We start from the raw sequence: 22,108 nt of genomic DNA on the forward strand, positions 1-22,108 counted from the left end.
GGGGGGACAGATTGGGAAAGTCATGAGATGCTGCCTGTGGGTGGCACAGCCAATGAGGGGACAGGGATAGCAAAGAGAGAGTCTGTACATCACTCCTGTGTCCTCATTGGCTGTGCCCCACAAAGGCAGCATCTGATTGATTGAGAGTTCTGAAACTCAACAGTTAGAACGCATATAAAAGGGTATGTTGGGGGCCCTGAATTCCCACCCTGTGGTCTGGCCATGGCAGCACCACTGCCACCGACTTCTACAATTCTCCTCAGGGTGCAAAACTAAATTGATCCATCTATTTGAGAACCTCTGGCTCAAATATGGGAGGCGAAAGAGAGATTGAGAGCCCCCTCAATTTTGTGCAGTTCAAAATCGAGGGGGGGGGACACACACTGGAGTCAGTTTGATTGATAGGCTGGGAAGTCAGCCAGATGTCACAAACAACCAAACTCCCCTGCCTCCTTCTCTTCCCCTCCCAGGTGGCTGCTTTTGTCTGCAGGGTGGGCTAAGAGGATGAGGCCCTCCTAGGCCAAGGGGCCCCGAATCCTCACCCCATGGTCTGGCAATGGCAGCACCACTGCCACCGACTTCTAGACTTCTCCTCAGGGTGCAGAATTTATTGATCTGTTTGAGTTCCTGTGGTGGAAATATAGGTAGGTGGGGGAGGCAAAAGGGGGACTGAAACCACCCTTGATTCTGTGGGGTTCAAAGTCAGCGTGGGGGCAAAACTCACTGGTGCCATCAGTGAGTTTTGCCCCCTTCTGCCTAGCTCCTTCTCCAAAGCCCTTGGGAGCAGCACTCCATGATGGAGCTCCTGGGGCAGGTTTGGACCCGAGACAGCAGCCTCCAGGTGGTGCGCCAGGCCACAGCAGTGAATATTGCACCCCATCCTGTCAAGGTAGACACCCCCGACCAAACTGGCCCCAATCCCCCCAAATCACTATCTGCAAAGAGGAAGTGAACTGCGGGAGCAAGTTAACTTCTCCCATAATGATCTAATGGCCTGAATGTTAGCCTCTCCGAAACTGCCAAAGAAGGGACTCAGGAATGGACCTCACTTTTTTAATGTATTTGAATTAATATTTCAGAGTCATTTTTGCTTTAGAAGGCAGACTGGGATCAAGAATCAATCACAGAATCCTTGAACTGTAGGGTTGGAAGGGGCTAGATCTCAAAATAGCCAGTGCTGAGGTCATCACCAGAGTTCCTGCTCTTCTCTGTCTTTCCAGTTTCACCCTTTCCTGAGAAACTTTGGGTTTGCCAATAATTCCATGGAAGGAATGTATCGAGATGGGGATGGGGAAGTGACCGCCAATTTCGATATTTTGTTGAACAGGGTGGTGCCGCCCAATGCCTCCATGGTTACGGTGAAAATTGGGAGCCTAGAGAGAAGGGCATCCCCAGACCATGAGTTCCACCTTGATGAGGATCCCACTGTGTGGCAGGACCACGTGAGGAAACCCATGTCTTCCATTTTATACCTCCATTTTAGACAGGGTGCTCAAACCGGGAAATTCAGTCGTGCCTGTGAAGCCCTCCACCCCCTGCCCCCTTCGAGCATTCATTGTCAATATTTAGGAAATTAAAGAATGCTTGGGTGCCAGGTTATCCTTCCTGTTTCTGAACCCACCACTGATCAGTTATTTGGTGGGCAGGAAGGGAGGAAAAGAGTTGCTTCCTGGCCCTACTCAATCTTCTTCCACCCCCACACACGTTTCCCAGTTGCTGTCATTCATTCATTCATTACACTTAAATCCCACCTTTCTTCCATCCTGGAACTCAAGGTGGCTGCATACGGTTCGCAGGTGGTCTCCCCTCCAAGCACTGACCAGACCCAGACCTGCTTAGCTTCAGCGAGGTGGCTGCCTCATGTCCCTTCAGACTATGCACTCCCAGTGTCCACTCCAGCCTCTAGCCTTGCTAGTTCTCCCCCCAACCCTTTTCTTCACTCTTTTTCTCCCTTCAACTCCTTTGCCTTGCACTTTCTCCTTCCCTCCCATCCTCTAGACTCACTATTTCTCTCCCCACAACTCTTTACCTTGCTGTTTCTTCCCCTCCTAACCTCCACCCTCGCTCTTTCTCTCCCGTCTCCTCCTTTTCCTCACTATTACTCCCTCCCAGCCCCTAGCATTGCCCCTAGCATTGCCTCCCCTCTATACATTTGTCTGGCTGTTTCTCCCTCCCTCCCTGCCTCTAGCCTGGCTATTTATCACACACACACACACACACACACACACACATACACACACACACCTCACTGCCTCACTGTTTGTCTCCCTCCAAGCCTGGAGACTCTCTTTCTCCCTGCACTTGCCTTTTGCCTTGCTATTTCTTCATCACAGCCTATGACCTCACTCTGTTTCTCCCCTCTGCTTCTTTGACTTCCTGTTTCCCTCCCAGGCTCTACACTCACTATTTCTCTCCCCGCACCTCCTTCCATGGCTGTTTCTCCCCCTTCTAAACATCTAGCCTTGCTTTTTCACTTGCTATTTCCCCTCAGACCATGTGCCTAGCCTTGCTCTTTCTAGTCCTCTCACCACTATCTCAGTATCTCTTCCTGCTCCCAGCCCGTAGCCTTGTTCTTTTCCTCTCCCTTCCCATCCCCTTCTCTCATTGTTCACACACACACAGAAACACACAGCACGTTCCAGGGTGAGGATGCTGATGGCACTGGAGGAGGGAGGAATTTATTTATTTATTTATTCATTCATTCATTCATTCATTCATTCATTTCATTTCTATACCGCCCAATAGCCGAAGCTCTCTTGCCAAGCGGGGAATGGAGTGCAAAAGCCTTGCACTCGGATAGACAAAATATTTTCTTTCCTTTGGGGCCTGGGGCATTTTCCTTTCCTTTGGTGCTGGGGAAAGGGGTGTGTGTGTTTATAAGATGGAGTAGAGGAATATTCTGAAGTCCTATGAAGACGTAATTCCCACTGAGTTCCATGTAATGTGACTAGCTACATCTTCTGTGGAAGCCATTTTGTGGTGGTGCCCACAGCAGTTTCTCTAATTCTCAAATGTGCCTAGAGGTCCAAAAAGTTTAGGAACCCCTGCTTTAAAGAATGTTTGAGGCCAAAGGAAGCCAGATTCTGGCTGAACACCAGGAAAGTCTTCCTGACTGTTAGAGCAATACGACAATGGAACCAATTACCCAGGGAGGTGGTGGGCTCTCCCACCCTGGAGGCATTCAAGACAAGGATGGACAGCCATCTGTCAGGGATGCTCTGACTTGGATTCCTGCATTGAGCAGGGGGTTGGATTGGACTCCATGGCCTTGTAGGCCCCTTCCAACCCTACTTTTCTATGATTCTATGATTCAAATGGGCACGCTGGATGGGGATGATGGGAGTTGCACTGTGACAACTCAGCAGGGCATTCGATGGGTAAAACTGGCTTCTGCTGAATTCAACAAGTAGTCTAGGCCAGGACTCTCTAACCCAGGAGTGTTGAAAGTAAGGCCCAAGAGGAAAAGCTGGCCCACTTGGGCTCCAATCCATTCCAATATGGTTCCCCAGTTGGCAATGTGCCCTTCCCCTGGCCACAGCCCCTCTCCCTTCACCACAAATGATTTGGTGGTTTCCCAGCTTTTGTATATTTCCCCCCATTCCCACTTGAACATTTTACTCGCTGTTTTCGGCATCTTTTCCACCTCCATTATTAGGTCCAGTGACCAAAACTGTATGCAGTATTTCAAACTGATTCTCACCATATGTTTCTAGGAGAGCGGTAGGATAGTGGCAGTTTTATTCTAAGTTCCTTGCCTAAAGTGGGATTGGCCTGTTTCACAGCAGCCACAACTGGGGCTGACAATTTCGTCAAACTCTCTACCACTACAAAAGTTCCAATTGCTAGTCAATAACTGCAAGCTCAGACCCCACCAACATCATCTTGGCCACTATGTAAACAGAATGGTGAACTAGATGGATCTTTGGTCTGATCTGTCATGGTTCTTCTTTGTTCTTATCATCTTATCTATGCATGAAGCTGGGATTTTTGGCAGCAATATGCATTACTTTAAACATACATAAAACTGTATTGTAATGTCCATTCCTGCTGTGGGATCCTCTGGGAGTTCTTCTCATTTCCTTTCAGTTTTAACTACTTCTGGAGCTTTGAAATACATCACCAAAACTTTTTCTGCAATGTTCCTTGTCTTTCTGGGTAGAACCTGCCTAGTTCAAGGTGTACCAGGAGCTGCTTCCCTGGATATGTCAAGGTGATTCAGGAAGGAAAGCCAGTTTGCTGCTATGCTTGTACGCTGTGTGCAGAAGGGACCATCTCCACTCAGGAAGGTAAGGGGTTCCAGAGGAGAAGGAGGCCCTTGGGGAACACGGCAAAGATTCACTGCCACATTTTCACTCAAGGTATTTTTTGTACATAAAATTTCAATGCAAATAATTTCTTAGTTGAGGATAAAAAAAATACAGACATCTAGAACACTGACAAATACAGATAGACATTCATAATACCAAAATGACTCCTCCTCCTTCTCCTCCTCTTCCTCCTCCACTGCTGCTGTTACTCTTTTTCCTCTCTACATCCTTCTCCTCCTCTTTCTCAGATGCAGATCATTGCACCAGATGTCCAGAACATCAGCATCCGAACAAGGAACACAATCAATGTCTCCCCAAGGCTATAACCTTCCTCTCCTATGAAAAAGATTTGGGTATCATCCTGGCTTCTTTTGCCCTATTCTTGTCCGTGACCACTGGCTTAGTGGTGGGAATATTCATTAAAAACCTAGAAACTCCCATAGTCAAAGCCAACAACCGGGACCTCTCCTACATTCTCCTCATCTCCCTCCTGCTTTCCTTCCTGTCCTCCTTTCTCTTCATTGGCCAGCCAAGGAAAGCAACCTGTCTCCTCCAACAAACAGCCTTCAGCATCATCTTCTCAACTGCCATCTCTTCTCTGTTGGCCAAAACGATCACTGTGGTGCTGGCCTTCCTGGCCACAAAGCCAGGGAACAGAGTGAGGAGACGGCTGGGGAAGAAGTTGGCCAACTCCATTGTCATTTCCTGTTCCAGTGTCCAAGTTGTCATCTGCACCATCTGGCTTGGAATCTCTCCCCCATTCCCAGATTCTGACATGCACTCCCAGCCCAGACAGATCGTCCTGCAATGCAATGAAGGGTCTGTCGCCATGTTCTATAGTGCCCTTGGCTACATGGGCTTCCTGGCTGCCATCTGCTTCACGGTGGCTTTCCTAGCCAGGAAGCTGCCTGGAGCCTTCAACGAAGCTAAGCTGATCACCTTCAGCATGCTGGTCTTCTGCAGTGTTTGGGTCTCCTTTGTGCCTACCTATCTGAGTACCAAGGGGAAATACATGGTAGCTGTGCAGGTCTTCTCTATCCAGACCTCCAGCGCTGGGCTACTGGGCTGCATCTTCATCTCCAAGTGTTACATTATTTTGCTGAGGCCTGATCTGAATACAAAGGAGCATCTAACAATCAAAACTACAATAGCATCTGATTCTTAAAATACTCTTTGAAATGTTGGAAAGTCATATCCATAACAGCAGTAATAGCAAGGAAATCAAGGAAAATTGCCACAATAAATAGTAGCAAGCTGAGAGCCAGTTCTTAATTTGTTACGGGTGCAAACTCTGCCTGTTTAGGTGGGAAAAGGTCCTCCTACTCCCATCAGTCCCCAGCTGGCCATGCTGGCACCACTGGGATCCCACTTTGCTAAGTCCCAGGTCCCTGACACCCTCAGTCCTATACTCAAGCTCTTACCAGTAGGGATGCTTCACTTCTGTCCATGAGCTAGACTTCCATGCACAGAAGCCCTTGTTGTACACTCCAAGGGGACCTTCGAACTAATTTTCCCCCAAATTCAAACTCTGTGCCTAGGAATGTATGAAACACTTACCTGGCTCCGTTCTGGGGCATCCACGGTGGGGGGGAGGTGCCCCGTCCCTCCCCCTGGAATCCTCCCTGGCCAGCTCCACTCCGCAGCGACTCCACGGAGCCGCCAGCCGGGGCCAGCCGCAGCCAGAATTCCGGCTACTGCTGGGCTGCTGCGGCTGCAAATTGCGGCTGCTAAGCCAGCCGCCATTTGCGTGGCTGCCAAGCCATGATAGGCTACGTAAATACTTACGTAGCCTATTACGGCAAAGAGCAGGGATGGAAATGGCGTATCAGCCGCCATTTGCGCCCCTGCTCTTTGCCATGATAGGCTACGTAAGTATTTACATAGCCTATCACAAAGAAAGGCAGCCATGCAAATGGCGTGGCCGCTGTTTGGGGCCACAGCAGCCCGGCAGCAGCCGGGAGACCAGCCAGAGCCGCTGCTGCCGCCGCATCCACTGCTGCTGGAGCCGCCGCAGTGGTCACATCCGCTGCCAGGTACGCTCCGTCCCAGGGGGATTCTGCACAGTGGTGGGGCGGGAGGCCGTTACGCCACAGATTCTGGGGGGCCAGATTCTTAAGAATCCAGCCTCATTGGAAGTCCGTGGCGGAATTCTCTGACATCCCTATCTGTGCCTGGCCTTTAACAGCATCCAGGTTTACCCTCTGTTTTGTGCAAAGCACAGAAGTTTCTACCTGTGTCTAGATCACATATTTGGTACCAAGTTGCAACGCAGAATGGGGCTGCAAAACTGCAGTTGTAGGACTTTTTTTCTATTGAAACAAATAGAGGCTTGCTTCTTAAGTTTCTAAATGACAGATGGGGAACGTATGGCCCTCCAGATGTTCTTCTCCTACAGCTCCCATCAGTCCCAGAATAGAGTTGCAATCCAAGAATAGCTGGATGGCTACAAGTTCCTCACCTGTGTTGTCAATATCTATTAATGTTCTACATCAAGGGTGCACAACCATTTGCCCCCGAGAGCCACATCAGGCATGGATGAAGAGCCACAAACATACACACACTGATTCATATTCCCCCCACATACACGCACACACACACTTCCCACCCACCCCTTTCCTGTGTCCCTTACAAACAGAGCTTTTCCTTGCAAGTATTAGCCAGGGAAAGAGTTTATTTATCTCTGATCTCTATTTTTTTGGCAGCAGATGCAGGGGGGTCAGGCAGGCTGTGAGAAACAGCTGGTTGAGCCAGAACTTTTGCTGCTGTATTCTGCGTCGCTACTGACTGTGCTGTCTAGACACAGGTCGAAACTCCTGTGCGTTGCACAAAACAGAGGGTAAACTGTTGTTAATTCCAGGCACAGAGTTTGAAATGTGGGGAAAATTGGTTCAACTGGCTTCCTGGCTGCCAACTGCTTCACAGTGGCTTTCGTAGCCAGGAAGCTGCCTGGGGCATTCAGTGAAGCCAAGCTGATCACCTTCAGGAAGTGGGTCTTCTGTAGCGATGTCAGTGAAATCCGCTGTGGATTCAAATGAGGCCGGATTCTTTGGAATCCAGCCTCAGGAATCCGCAGTGGATCGGGACCACTTACCTCTAGGGATGAACTAATCCCTTACCTGGCTCCGTGCAGGGGCATCCGCAGTGGGGGGGAGGCACTCCGTCCCTCCTCCCAAAATCCTTGACATGGGGGAGGCGCTCCGTCCCTCCCCCCAGAATCCTGGCCGGCTGACACCCAGCCGCTGGGCAGCCCTGCAGGGACGCAAATGGCACCTGTCGTAGTCGCCACCATTTGCGTCCCTGTAGTGAGCCGTGATAGGCTACATAAATGCTTACGTAGCCTATCACGGCAGGGGGGGAAAAACCCAGCATACGCAAATGGTGGTAGCCATTGCCATTTGCGTATGCTGAGGTTTCCCCCCCCCCCGCCATGATAGGCTACGTAAATACTTACGTAGCCTGTCACAGCCTCCACAGGGACGCAACTGGCGTCCCTGCATTAGCCATGATAGGCTACGTATTTACGTAGCCTATCACGGCTAAGAAGAGGAGGAAGTGAATGGCGGCCAGGATGGCCGCCATTTGCAAAGCAGAGCGGACGGGAGCAGGTAAGTGCTCCGTTTCGCGCGCCTTTCGTGGGGTGTGTGCGGCGGGGACTTCGTCCCGTGTGCCTTTCATGGGGGGGAGGGCGGGGGCTTCGTTCTGCCACGGATTTTGGGGGGCTGAATGCACTGGCATTCGGCCTCACCGAGATCCGTCGCGGAATTCTCTGACATCCCTACTTACCTCCACTCCAGGAGGAATGGAGGCAGAATGGCACTCGGCTAATTCTTGCCAGCCAGAGCCTTTCCCTGCTCACTGCCACTGTCAATCTCCATGTCTTTTCTTTAATGTGCCCATAGACTTAGACACAAATACAGTCATGAATCTTGCGTCTAAGTCTAAGTGTCCATAGGCTTCTACGCAAGATTCATGGCTCTATTTTGTGTATAAGTCTATGGGCACATCCTGCTGATCGCCATTTTTGTTTTGTTTTTTAAAGAAAAGACATGGCAATCAGCAGGGACAGGGAGGAGGCGAATGGCTGTGGCTGGCAGGAGTGAAGGTAAGCAGCCCCCAAGCCTGTTTCCCCCACCCGGAATCCTCAAGGAGCAGAGCCACTCTGGAGGATGCTGGGGGGGAGGAACAGATTGCCTCCCCCCTCAAGGATTCCCCACCAGAACAGACGGTGGGGAATCCGTACACCCCTAGTCTTCTGCAGTGTTTGGGTGTCCTTTGTGCCCACCTACCTGAGTACCAAGGGGAAATACATGGTAGCTGTGCAGGTCTTCTCTACCCTGACCTCCAGTACTGGGCTACTCCTTCATTTGTTACGGGTGCAACCTTATGCACGTTTAGATGGAAAAAGTCCTCCTACTCCCAGCAGTTCCCAGCTGGCCATGCTGGCACCCTTGGGACCCCACTTTGCTATGTCCCAGGCTCCCTGACACCCTCAGCCCCACACTCAAGCCCCAACCAAAAGGGATGCTTCACTTCTGTCCATGATCTAGACTTCCATGCACAGAAGCCCTTGTTGTACACTCGAAGGGGACCTTGGGACAAATTTCCCCCAAAATTCAAAGTCTGTGCCTGGCCTTTAACAGCAGCCAGGTTTACCTTTAGTTTTGTGCGGAAGTTTCCACCAGTGACTAGATAGCATATTTCATACCAAGTTGCAACGTAGAATGGGGCTGCAAAAGGTGCATTTGTAGGACTTTTTTTCCCATCTAAACAAATAGAGGCTTGCTTCTTAAGTTTCTAAATCACAGATGGGGAACTTACAGCCCTCCAGATGTTCTTATACTACAGCTTCCATCAGTCCCAGCCAGCATGGGATTATGGGAGTTGCAATCTACATCAAGGGTGCACAACTATTTGTCCTCAAGGCCCACAGCGCTTGTATGCCGGGGTGTGCATGTGTGGGCTCTGTTAATCTGGTACTGCAAATTGTTAATCTGGTACTGCAAAGGGTTAACCAAGAGTAAAGATGGCTCATTTAATCTGGGGGAGGCCTACAAGAAGAGCCCCTAGAAGACCCCAGACTCATACCCAGCTTTATATTCCAGACTCTTGACCCCTTGGTGAGAAGACCATGAAGTCTGATTCTATACTAAATGACGTTATTTCACTAACTGAGACTGTAACTGAGATTTTGCAGGACCGTCTTTGAAGAAGGGGGGGGGGAATGCAGCTGTCTTTACAAGCGGCTTCACAGAGCTTGCTCAAGGCCACAACGTGCTGGCAGAGTGTCTGAATGAGATGAACAGCAAAACTGAGCATGCTCAGATGTCTCCTGCGAGGAGGAAAAGTCCTGTTTTGACTTCTTGTGGTGTACACCTGCTGATAAGAGAATGTCCCTACTTGATGCTAGATGGGCAGGGAAGTGTAGCCCTGAGCAAGTGCGACAACTAGGAGGAGGCGTTTGGGCGGATATGACCAAAAATGACCAAAGATGTCGGGGAGTTCAAAGACGATATACCAAAGAGAAATGCGTCAATCAAGATAGCATGCCCAGATGGTAGACTTTGGGTGATATGTTGGGACATTTCAAAGTAGCCCGTTTGTAATGGTGCCAGAAACGTTCCCCAGACACGTGAAATTATGGGAGATAGATGGGATACCTTGTTTCTGATTGGTGAGCAAATGCTCTAACCACGTGCACCGCATTTCCTATTGGGGGCTGATGGTCTCATTGCTCCTTGGGCCCCACATTTGACCAGAGCAGGGGTATAAAAGCCCAGGGAATGGGAGCTCTAGGGTGTGTGTTTTTGTTACTGCTTCTGCTGCTCCACTTCCATCTTTCTGCCTTGCCACCAGACCCACAGATTTAGGTAACTATGGATCTGCTTAAACTCTTAGACTTTGGGACTTAGAATGATTTCTGAGTTTGGCACTTAGAGGGATTTCCGAGCTTGGGACTTGGAGTGTTTTCTAAGCTTGAGACTTGGAGGTTATATCTGGGAGGGGATTTGGGATAACTGGAATTATTCCCAAGTCTTGAGTTTTCTGTTCACTCCAACTCCTCCCTCTGATCTTCCTATGCCTAGAGGAACTTAGTAATGCTTCAGCATAAGGTTTTGTATTCAAGAAAGAGGCAGGAGGAGGCCATGGGAGGGTTAACACAGAGGTTGAATTGTTTTCGTTTCACTTTGAACTGCAAGTAGTAAACAGGAGTAAGTTGGAAAGAGGAGTCATACCAATGTGAGAAGCTCAAGCCGTTATCTTATTGGCCAAGTTCATAGTACCAGCTTTGGCAATTGCAATTCTTTTGATATATCTTCTGTTTTTGTTGCATTCTGTTTCCCTGTAATGGGAGAGGGAATTTCTAACGCTCATATAACCACTACGTCATTTTCTTTGTTTTGTATTTCTCCTGACTTTTCTGTAATAAAGCCATAAATATGGTTTCAAGTTACAATCTTGTCTGTAGTGATGTTCTGTGGTGATATTTACCTATTGGGATTAGCCTGGTTACCCAATGGGGTGCTTCGGACTCATCTGGTGCAGATTCTGAGGTTAAACAGGACTGAATTTACACAGGTAAATCATTTAAGGGGTGTGTGCATCAGTGCATATTAAAGACTGTTCCAGTACAAAATTTATATGTGTCATAACCTCTTCCTGAAAAGAAGAAACTACTGGGCATTGCCAAAACATGTTTAAAAGAAGCATTATCTTTATTGCACTGCTATGAATTAGCCGAATTAGACAATCCCGCATTAAAGAGACATCATGGTTTCCAATAGACACGAAACAGACATTTCTGCTGAATATGATGGAAGATCCACACACAGGACAGGTAGATTCCAATGCAGTGATCCACGGATCAGGCATTTTGTGGTTGTGTCCACACTGGGGGACCTCTGAGCTAGGCTGTCTCTGTCCAGATAGGACCATAGTTGGGATATCAACCTAAGCTGAGGTGCTGTGTGCCACCAAGGGTGCCTGTGACAGTGACGGCTCTGAGACCACCCCCAAACTATGAAACTGGTTGCTTAGAGGGAGTGCAACTGCCTCCAGAATAAGTTGAATGTCACATAACCACTTACTAAGAATACTTCTATCATAGAAATAATGATATTTCTATCATATCTGGATTGAGTCTCAGTTTATAAGCCCCCATCCAGGCCATGACCGCACCCAGGTACTGATTCAGAACACTCACTACCTCACCTAGACTTGAAGAACAGGAGAGAGAGAGGAGGGGCATCCACATATCGGTGACACCTCACCTCCACAGAACTTCCCCCAGTGGTCTCATGTAGATGTTGAACCGCATGTGGGATAAAACAGAGCCACGTGGCACCTCCAGATTTACTAGGGATGTCTAGTTACATGTTAATGGTGATGAATAAAATAACAAGTTATTAGTTGCCGTGGGAGAGAAGAATGAAATCCATCCAGGCTTTTCAAAGGATACCATCCCTCAGTTATTTGAATAGGTTCCGGCGAAGTGATTTAGCAACAAAAGATATATGAGATGCGTTAAGCTGAAGCATTGCAATTGTTTTGAATGATGGCACTGGAAAACAAAATAAAAAAAAATGTATACAGTGAAATGGATCCAGTTTATCAGCTTCATTGAAGAGTGCTTGGAGTTGGTCAGCACCCACCCGCTCAAGCATTTTGCCCTGAAAGGGGCTGTTAGCAACTGACGTATAGTTGTTCACATCTTCAGATTCCACTTTACGCTTTTTCGGGAGTTCCCTTATTTCCACCTCCTTTAAAGCCGAAGGCACCACTCCCTCTTTCAAGGTGGAGAAGACGATCTCCTGGACCCAGCCCAACATGCCTTCCCTATTAGTTACGCTAAGCAAACATGGGCAAGGATCAAGCAGATAGGTTGTTGACTGGACTCAGGGGTCAACTACACGTGTGATTTAGCATGGAAGGAGAGCACTTCATGGGCGCTCACAACACATGATGATATCACCACTCCACAGCAACACCGCAGCTTCCCCCTCAAAACCCCACATTTTCTGAAAGTCGTCTTAGGGCGTAGTTTTCCCTAAATGCGGCTACTGCGCAGTTCAGCTGCATTGGGCCCAGTCACCGGGATTAAATCCTGCATGCTGGGTGTGCCCAGGGGTGTCTCTGTGCCTGGCCATGATCTTTGGTCCATGGGCGGAGCTGTCCCCACCCCACCCCATCTCTGTAGCTACTGCCATTGGCAGTAGCATGCTTTGGGGACATGGGTTTTTCCCCATCCATAGATAGCATCACTGATGCAATGAATATGGATTTGAACACACTCCGGGAGAGAGCGGAGGACAGGAAGGCCTGGCGTGCTATGGTCCATGGGGTCACGAAGAGTCGGACATGACTGAACGACTGAACAACAAATCTTGAAAAGGTGGACATGAGGCTATGGATCCTCTGAAGTGACTCGCTGCCTTCAACTGCATTTTGCTGAGAACGGGAGCAGAGAGGGGTCTGGAAGATTTAAATTTCTGGATCAGCAGAGGTGTGCAGAAGTCTCCTGCCGCCGCCTCTATACCTGGGAGAATCTGACTTAAGGAACAGAACCAGACTTCAAGCAGTCTCAGGAAATCCATTTTTTTTCCCCCTGTCTGCTGGATGGCCATAACGTCATCTCTCCCTACGACCTCAACATGCACCCAGCTCAGAGTAAATCGCTGGTGGAAACACCCCTCAGGCCTGTACTTTAGCAGTGCTCCTTGATCCTACACTGTGAATCTTCAGGTGCAGCAGTGGCAAGGAGTGTGCTTACCCTGTTGAAATCTCTGGTGTGATTTACAGCAGAGTTGCCTTATACAGAGAAAGTGTGGCAACACAGCATTTTGTACCAGAGGAAATACATGGAGGCTGGAGCCAGTTTAGAAGTTCAGCTCAGCTTGCTTAATCAGCATTTTCATACACATTGTCAAAAATGCTGTCTAACTCTGTTTAACTACAAGCACCCCCTAAAGCTGCCTGGGTGAGTGTAAGTAAGCAAAGTCATACGATATGGTGACTTGCTTTCTTCAGGGAGAGAGCCGTATGGCACATGATGCAGAGGCAAAGAAAGGAAAGGAGGAAGAAGGAAGAGGAGGGGAGGGAGGGAGCATGGGAAAAGGAACTAGGTGGTTAAGAAGACAAGGGGCTGTTGATGCCACACAGTCTCTTTAGCCCCCTCGTGTCTGCAAGCATGCGGATTGTTCCTATTACCCAACATACCCAATCAAACTTGGTGACCTGCTGCAACTCTTCCTGACTTTGCTCCAGTAACCCATCCCTTGTTTATGACCTTGCTCCTCCTAAAATCTGTCCTTGCTCTTTCTCTCCCTCTACTCCTTAACCTCACTGTTTCTCCCCCTCTTTGCCTCTAGACTCTCTTTCTCTACCTTCTCTACTCCTTTGCTTTGATATTTCTCCCTCCTTTCCAATCTCAAGCCTTGCTATTTCTGTCCCTTCCTCCTCTCTAACACACTGCTTCTTCCTAAGCCTCTAGACTCTCTTTATCTCCCTTCCATCCCTTTACTGCTATTTCTTCATCCCAGCCTCTGGCCTCGCTCATTTTCTCAGACCTTTCCCCTTTGCTCTCACTCCCACTCCCAGCCATATTCCCCCTTGAACATTTTATTTGCCCTTTCCTTCATCTTTTTTCACCTCCTTTTTTAGGTGAGGTGACCAGAATTGTACGCAGTATTTCAAATTGAGTCACACCACAGGTTTCGAGGAGGGCTATATCATAGAGGCAGTTTTATTCTAAGTTCCCTTCCTAAAGTGGAATTGGCCTATTTCACAGCAGCCACAAACTGGGCTGACATTTTCATCAAGCTCTCTCCCACTACAAAAGTTCCAGTTGCTAGTCAGTAACTGCTAGCTCAGACCCTGACTGTCAGAGCAATATGACAATGGGACCGATTCCCTAGGGAGGTGGTGGGCTCTCCCACACTGGAGGCGTTCAAGACGAGGCTGGACAGCCATCTGTCAGGGATGATCTGACCTGGATTCCTGCATTGAGCAGGGGGTTGGACTCGATGGTCTTGTAGGCCCCTTCCACCCCTACTGTTCTATGATTCTATGACCCCATCATCTTGTGGGTTGCCAGTTGACAGCAGCTTGGCCACTGTGTAAACAGAATGCTGGACGAGATGGAACCTCAGTCTGATCCAGCAGGGCTCTTCTTATGTTCTTATGGAAGCAAATGCTACCCAGAATCCCCCAGCGCATGGGCTGGACAAATTCCTGGGGGAGAAGGCTATAAGTGGCTATTAGTCATGATGGCTATATGCTACCTCCAGTATCAGAGGCAGTATGCCCATGTATACCAGTAGCTGGGGAAAATGGGTGGGAGGGTTCTGTTGTCCTCGTGTCCGTGTGCCACCGTGTGAACAGAATGCTGGACTAGAGGGATCCTTGGTCTTATCCAGTAGGACTCTTCTTTGTTCTTATTTTCTTATCCACACATGAATTTGGGATTTTTTGGCAGCAATATGCATTACCTTAACCATATGTAAAACTGTCTTTTAATGTCCATCCCCACTCTGTGGATCCTCTGGGAGCTCCTCTCATTTCTTTTTGGGTTTAACCACTGCTGAAGCATCGAAATACATCACCAACACTTTTTCTTTTTCAATGTTCCTTGTCTTTCTGGGAAGAACCTGCCTTGTTCAAGGTGTACCGAAAGCTGCTTCCCAGGAGACGCCAAGGTGATTCAGGAAGGAAAGCCAGTTTGCTGCTATGCCTGTGCGCTGTGTGCAGAAGGGACCATCTCCACTGTGGAAGGAGAGGGATTCCAGAGGAGAAGGAGGCCCTAGCGGAACAGGGCAAAGATTCACTGCCACACTTTCACTGAGGGTATTTTTTGTAAATACAATTTAAATGCAGATCATTCCTTTGTGGATAAAAAATACAAAAATCTAGAACACAGATAAATACTGATAGACATTTGTAATACCAACATAACTCCTTCTCCTCCTTCTCCACTGCGGCTACTCCTCTTTTTCCTCTCCTCTTCCTTCTCCTCCTCTTTCTCAGATGCAGATCATTGCACCAGATGTCCAGAAGATCAGTATCCGAACAAGGAACATGATCAATGTATCTCCAAGGCTATAACCTTCCTTTCCTATGAAGAACATTTGGGGATCGTCCTGGCTTCCTTTGCCATATTCCTGTCCTTAACCACTGGCTTTGTGTTAGGAGCATTCATTAAAAACCTAGAAACTCCCCTAGTCAAAGCCAACAACCGGGTCCTCTCCTACATTTTCTCATTTTTAATATTTAGGAAATTGGAGAATGCTCAGGTGCCAGGTTCTCCTTCCTGTTTCTGAACCCACCACTGATCAGTTATTTGGTGGGCAGGAAAGGAGGGAAAGAGCATCTCCCACCTGCTTTCCTTTTTGTCCTCCTTCCTCTTCATTGGCCAGCCAAGGAAAGCAACCTGCCTCCTCCAACAAATGGCCTTCAGCATCATCTTCTCAGTTGCCATCTCTTCTCTGTTTGGCCAAAACCATCACTGTGATGCTGGCCTTCCCAGCCACAAAGCAAGGAAACAGAGTGAGGAGATGGCTGGGGAAGAGTCTGGCCAACTCCACTGTCCTTTCTTGTTCTAGTGTCCAACTTATCAGCACTATTTGGCGGAGAATCTCTCTCCCATTCCCAGATTCTGACATGCACTCACAGCCTGGAGAGATCATCTTGCAGTGCAATGAAGGGTCTGTCACCATGTTCTATAGTGCCCTTGGCTACATGGGCTTCCTGGCTGCCATCTGCTCCAGGGTGGCTTTCCTAGCCAGGAAGCTGCTTGGGTCTTTCAGTGAAGCCAAGCTGATCACCTTCAGCATGCTGGTCTTTTGCAGTGTTTGGGTAACCTCTGTACCCACCTCCCTGAGCACCAAGGGGAAATACATGGTGGCCGTGCAGGTCTTCTCCAGCTTGGCCTCCAGTGCTGGGCTACTGGGCTGCATCTTCATCCCAAGTACTAAATTATTTTGCTGAAGCCTGATCTGAATACAAAGGAGCATCTAATAACCAAAACTAAAGAGAGCATCTGATTCTTAAGTGTTGAGAATTCATATCCATAGGCAATTCATAGGCTTGCTTCTTAAGTTTCTAAATCACAGATGTTCTTATACTACAGCTCCCATCGGTTCCAGCCAGCATGGGACTATGGGAGTCACAATCCTAGCATAGCTGGATGGCTGCAAGTTCCCCACCTGTATTCTCAATGTCTATTGAAGTTCTACATCAAGGGTGCACAACCATTTGTCCCTGAGGGCCACATCAGGTGTATGCCAGGGTGTGTATATGTGGGCTCCCAGGCAAGGATGCAGACACACAAACATGCATACACTTATTCATACTCCCCCCACCTATGCACAGACACACACACACACACACTTCTCATCCACCCCTTCCAATGTCCCATACCAAATACGGTTGTTCACATCACACTGACAACAAAGGTCTGCATAGTTAAAGCAATGGTATTCCCCGTAGTGACCTATGGCTGCGAGAGCTGGACCATAAGGAAGGCTGAGCGAAGGAAGATAGATGCTCCTGAAGTGCGGTGCTGGAGGAAAATTCTGAGAGTGCCTTGGACTGCAAGAAGATCAAACCAGTCCATCCTCCAGGAAATAAAGCCAGACTGCTCACCTGAGGGAATGATATTAAAGGCAAAAACTGAAGTACTTTGGCCACATAATGAGAAGACAGGACACCCTGGAGAAGATGCTGATGCTAGGGAAAGTGGAAGGCAAAAGGAAGAGGGGCCGACCAAGGGCAGGATGGAGGGATGATATTCTGGAGGTGACGGACTTGAGCTTGGGGGAGCTGGGGGTGGCGACGGCCAACAGGAAGCTCTGGCATGGGCTGGTCCATGAAGTCACGAAGAGTCGGAAGCGACTGACCGAATAAACAACAACAAACTAGCAAGGAAAAGAGTTCCCTTATCTCTGTTCTCTACCTTTTGGGGCAGCAGATGTGTGTGGGGGGGTCCGGCAGGCTGTGAGAAACAGCTGGTTGGGCTGTACATTTTGCAGCCCCATCCTACGTTGCAACTTGTTACCAAGTGTGCTCTCTAGACAGAGGTAGAAACTTCTGTGCATTGCACAAAACAGAGGGTAACCCGGGATGTTGTTAAAGTCCAGGCACAGGGTTGGAATTGTGGGGAAAATTGGTTCAAAAGGTCCCTTCAGAGTCTAGAATGAGGCCTTCTGTGCATGGAAGTCTAGGTCATGGACAGATGCAGAGGATCCAGTTTGGTAAGGGCTGGAGTATGGTACTGAGGATGTCAGTGAGGCTGGGACTTGGCAAACTGGGATCCCCAGGGTGCAAGCCCATGCATGTTTAGACAGAAAATTCCTACAATGCCCTGCATTGTAGGGCGCCCAGCATGGCTGGCTGGGGAATGCTGGGAGTTGTAGGACTTTTTTCTGTCTAAGCATGCCAACGTGTGCACCATAACTCTACATGGGATAGAGAAATGGAGAGGAAGAGGCTTTGGAGAGCAAGATTGCAAAACTGGGGAGGAAGAAGAGATCACAGATGCTTGTCTTTAATGGCTGTTGGTCTGCCAAAGGTAGTCCTTGTGCACGGCCACTCTCTGAGCAGGATCGGAGGGGAAGCTAAAGGCCAAATGCAGAATTCAGGGAGGGCAGGGGCAAAGTGAGCAAAACCAGATGCTTTGAGGCACCAAGGCAAAGCCAAAAGCCGGAGCTCCTGACCAGCCTGCCAGCAGAGGGGGTGACTGACACTCTAGACACAGGGTTTAACCATGGCAGTTTTCTGCAGGGTGGCTTGTTAACTGGTATCTCTTGGCATACCGCCTCTGATACTGGCGACAGCATGGAGTCCTCAGGGCAAGTAGCCATTCTCTTCCTGGAATTTGTCTAACCCCCTTTTAAAGCCATCCCAATTGGTGGCCATCACTACATCTCGTGGAAGTGAATTCCATAGTTTAACTCTGCGCCGTGTGAAGAAGGACTTTCTTTGATCTGTCCTGAATCTCCCACCCATCAGCTTTATGGGATGACCTCAGGTTCTAGTATTTTGAGAGAGAAAAATGTCTCCCTATCCGCATTCTCCACACCATGCATGGTTTTGTACACCTCTATCATGCCTCCCCTTACCCTCCTTTTTTCCAAGCTAAACAATCCCAGCTGTCATAAGCTTCTCTCATAGGGGAGATTCTCCAGCCCCTTGATCATCTGAGTTGCCCTTTTCTGCACTTTTATGATATTGGCAGTTTTACAAAATGCTCTCCTTTCAATACAGAATTCCAAGCAATATAATATTATGATCCAATAGTGTCCCTTTTACTTCCAAAAATATGCCTTGCGCACGCAGCAGTCCAAATGAATCTATTCTCAAGCTAAGTGGACTTGCATAGTCACTTGGGAGCCAAAGTTTATTCATCACAGGTGACCAGGCGGGTGCACAATCACATGACACAAGGTGAAATAGTCATGTTTTGCTTCGTAGAGATAAGTTGTCACATCCCAGCTGCTAAACAAACCATTACTTGTGTTAACCAGGATGTGTGTGAACTACCCATGACTATCTGGGGAATGCTGGGAGTTGTAGGACTTTTTTTCTGTCTAAACACGCATAGGACTGTGTCCTAAATATGATTAAAAACTACAACAACCACAACGAGAGATGGTCTTTATAAAAATTTAGTTTACTACTTCAGAAATGCCAAAGAATTTTTATAGGATTACAAGATACAATATGAGAGTATAGAATCATAGAATCATAGAATAGTAGGGTTGGAAGGGGCCTATAAGACCATCGAGACCAACCCCCTGCTCAATGCAGGAATCTAAGTGTCTAATAAGACATATATAAAAACACAAATAGTGTTAGAGAAAACAAGCAAGGCACATTTCAGAAACTTTCCAAGAACGCTTTAGCATCTTTCCTTTGAGAAATCAAAATCTCTTAACCATGTGATCTTTCTGGCCTGTACCAAAAGAGATGTCAAGATGAGGTGGGGAGGCGGTTTCCTGACCCACCATCCAGGGAGGTTTGGGGGGAAGAACCTACCTGCTGTTTGAATATCCTCTGTATTTATACTTTACAACATGGGTAGGGAACTCTATTTGGATGGGCAGCTGGGTGATATCACCACTAAGCCCTGAAGAGGCTGGATTGGATGACATCGGGGGAAGGACTTCCCTTAGCATTCCAGTTGCCTTCTGTTAGCAGGAGGCCCGGTGGTGATGTGAGCAGTCATACGTACGGTGCATTTAAGAAAATTTGGATGGAACAGTGGGAGCCAGTGTGGTCTAGCGGTTAGAGTGTTGGACCGGGACTCAGGAGATCTGGATTCTAGTCCCTACTTGGCCATGAAACTCACGAAGTGACTTTGGGACAGTCATTGACTCTCTGTCTGACCTTCCTCACAGGGTTTTTGTGAAGATAAAATGGAGAGGAAGAGGACGATGTAAGCCATCTTAGGTTCCTTGGAGGAAAAACAGTGGGATAGAAATGTCATAATAAACAAACAGGTAGCAGTGGAGATTGCTCAGACGTTTATGGACATAAGGTGATATCTGACATTGCCATATCGAAGGATGCTGCAGCTATGCAAACATCTCAAGATAGGCAAGAAGTAAAATAAATCGAATGTGCGAGAGTCCTGAAGTAATCTCCCCCTCTAGTTGTACGATAGTAATTTCCCCTTCTAGTTGAGACAAACTGTATGGCTTGTAAAGATTTCACAATTTTGCATAGATGTGAAACCGCTCCGCAGGATGGAACGTATCTGGATCTGAAAATTAAACCATATGACAATACTGAAAATATGCAGCTTGAAGTTTGGCACAACCTAAGGCCTCTCTAGGAAAAATAAAATTGTGCTCGCAATTTCTCCATGCACCCACGTTTTTCTTTGGTCTTTTGAACCCAAATCCAGATGGGGAGGATGGAGGGCCTGGGACCAGCAAATTCTCCAGGACTTGAATTGCCTTATGAAGTATCTGAGCATTACTGGAAGATGAAGGAAAAGTGTGCATGCCTGGAGGTTACGTTGTAAGCAAGCACAATTTGTGACATTGCACAACATCATTACTGATCATGGGGCATATCGGGTAAGGCCCCCACCTGAGCTTCCAATTTTGTGCCTTTGCAGAGCTGGAGCCCACTTGAGGTAGCTTTAATTCTGGTCTTAAAGGGCAGTATCCCATGGTGACATTCCTCCACCAGCACTAAAGGAGTTCCTCTGAATCTTCCCATCGCATAAACGGTTGCCCAATACACTTGCACAACGTATTGCACACAGGCGCTGTTGCATAACCGGTTGCACAACGTGTCGCACAATGGTTGCACAGGAGTTACCACGCTTGTACAAACATAACTTTAGGCGGATTCTTCTCTTGCGCATAGTTCAGAACCTACTTTCCGCTAGTGCAATGTCATTTGCGCTAATGGGATGACACAGTTCAATACTGCCCAGTGTGCTAGGATTTTTATCATGGAATTAAGGTTTGATCAGTCATACACAGAGTACTCTATTTATAATAGTTTTCTGCTCAGTTTGACTTTTGTAACATGGAGGTCTGTGCTCTACCTGATGACCTTACTACATTCTAGTCATTGCTAGGACTTGCGGGACTCTTTCAGGTTTTCTTTGATGCAAGTTCTGGCTTCTATGGGAGAACCTCGTTCCTCCGTCTGAGCATTTCTATGGCTTTTTGCCCATGTTAATTCTTTGATGCAAGTTAAGTTGTATGCTGCAACTGATTTGCTTCCCTCATTCTGAGCATTCATTTCTATGGCTTCTCCTTTGTGTGGATTCTTTTATGTCTTTTGAGGTGGGAGCTGTGACTAAAGCTCTTTCCACACTCTGAGCATTTATAAGGCTTCTCCCCCGTGTGGATTCTGTGATGTAATTTAAGGTGTGTGCTGCGAATAAAGCTCTTTCCACACACTGAACATTGATATGGCCTTTTGCCTGTGTGAATTCTCTGATGAATCGTAAATTCCCGGCTGCGTCTGAATTGCTTTCCACACTCAGGACATTGGTAGGGTTTCTCCCCTGTGTGGATGCTTTGATGAGCATAAAGGGACTGCTTCCAACTGAAACTCTTTCCACACTCTGGGCATGTATATGGCTTCTCCTCAATGTGGACCTTAAGATGAGAGGTAAGGCCCATGCTCTGACTAAAGCATTTTCCACACTCTGAGCATTTATATGGCTTCTCCCCTGTGTGGATTCTTTGATGTAAGGTAAGGTGTATCCTTTGCCTGAAGCTGTTTCCACACTCTGAGCATCTAAATGGCTTCTCCCCTGTGTGGATCCTTTGATGACCTTTCAGGTGTGTCATGTGGCTAAAGCTCTTTCCACACTCTGAGCATCGATATGGCTTCTCCCCAGTGTGGCTCTTATGGTGAGCTGTAAGGCCAGCGCTCTGCCTGAATCTTTTCCCACACTCGGCACACTGATATGGCTTCTCCCCCGTGTGGATTCTTTGATGAAATCTAAGGCCTGCTCTCCGAGTGAAGCTCTTTCCACATTCCAGGCATCGATACGGCTTCTCCCCAGTGTGCATTCTCTGATGTGCCCTAAAGGCTGAGCTCCAAGTGAAGCTTTTCCCGCATTTCATGCATTTATATGGCTTCTCTCCAGTGTGGGTTTTTTGGTGTATCCTCAGACTTTTGCACCGCCCGTAACACTTTCCACATTGAGAACATTTGAATGTTTTGTCCCTCTTTTGCAGACTTCGAAGTGTGCTCAGGCTTGATTTCCTAATTAAGATTTTTGCATCTAGAAGGATTTTTTTCCTTTGATTTTCTTTGGAACCTTCCTGTTGGGTTCT

General features: G+C 47.9%; 2 protein-coding genes across 2 annotated transcripts in view; one reads left to right on the top strand and one right to left on the bottom strand.

The window, feature by feature from the left end:
- The first annotated feature begins 4,467 nt into the window (after positions 1-4,467).
- On the top strand, positions 4,468-5,472 carry LOC146356590 (vomeronasal type-2 receptor 26-like). Its single transcript, XM_084830204.1, has one exon. The coding sequence runs from the start codon at positions 4,468-4,470 to the stop codon at positions 5,470-5,472; it is 1,005 nt and encodes a 334-aa protein (XP_084686330.1).
- Positions 5,473-21,061: 15,589 nt separating this feature from the next.
- Positions 21,062-22,108, bottom strand: part of LOC146356591 (uncharacterized) — an 81,400-nt gene continuing 80,353 nt past the window's right edge. Inside the window, exon 9 of the mRNA XM_084841118.1 lies at positions 21,062-22,000. Within this exon, the coding sequence (XP_084697244.1) occupies positions 21,062-22,000 (939 nt within the window). The remainder of the gene's footprint in view (positions 22,001-22,108) is intronic.

This window comes from Heloderma suspectum, chromosome 2 (assembly GCF_057233095.1).
Source record: "Heloderma suspectum isolate Gila_16-S chromosome 2, 16-S_ref, whole genome shotgun sequence".
Lineage (NCBI taxonomy): Eukaryota > Metazoa > Chordata > Lepidosauria > Squamata > Helodermatidae > Heloderma > Heloderma suspectum.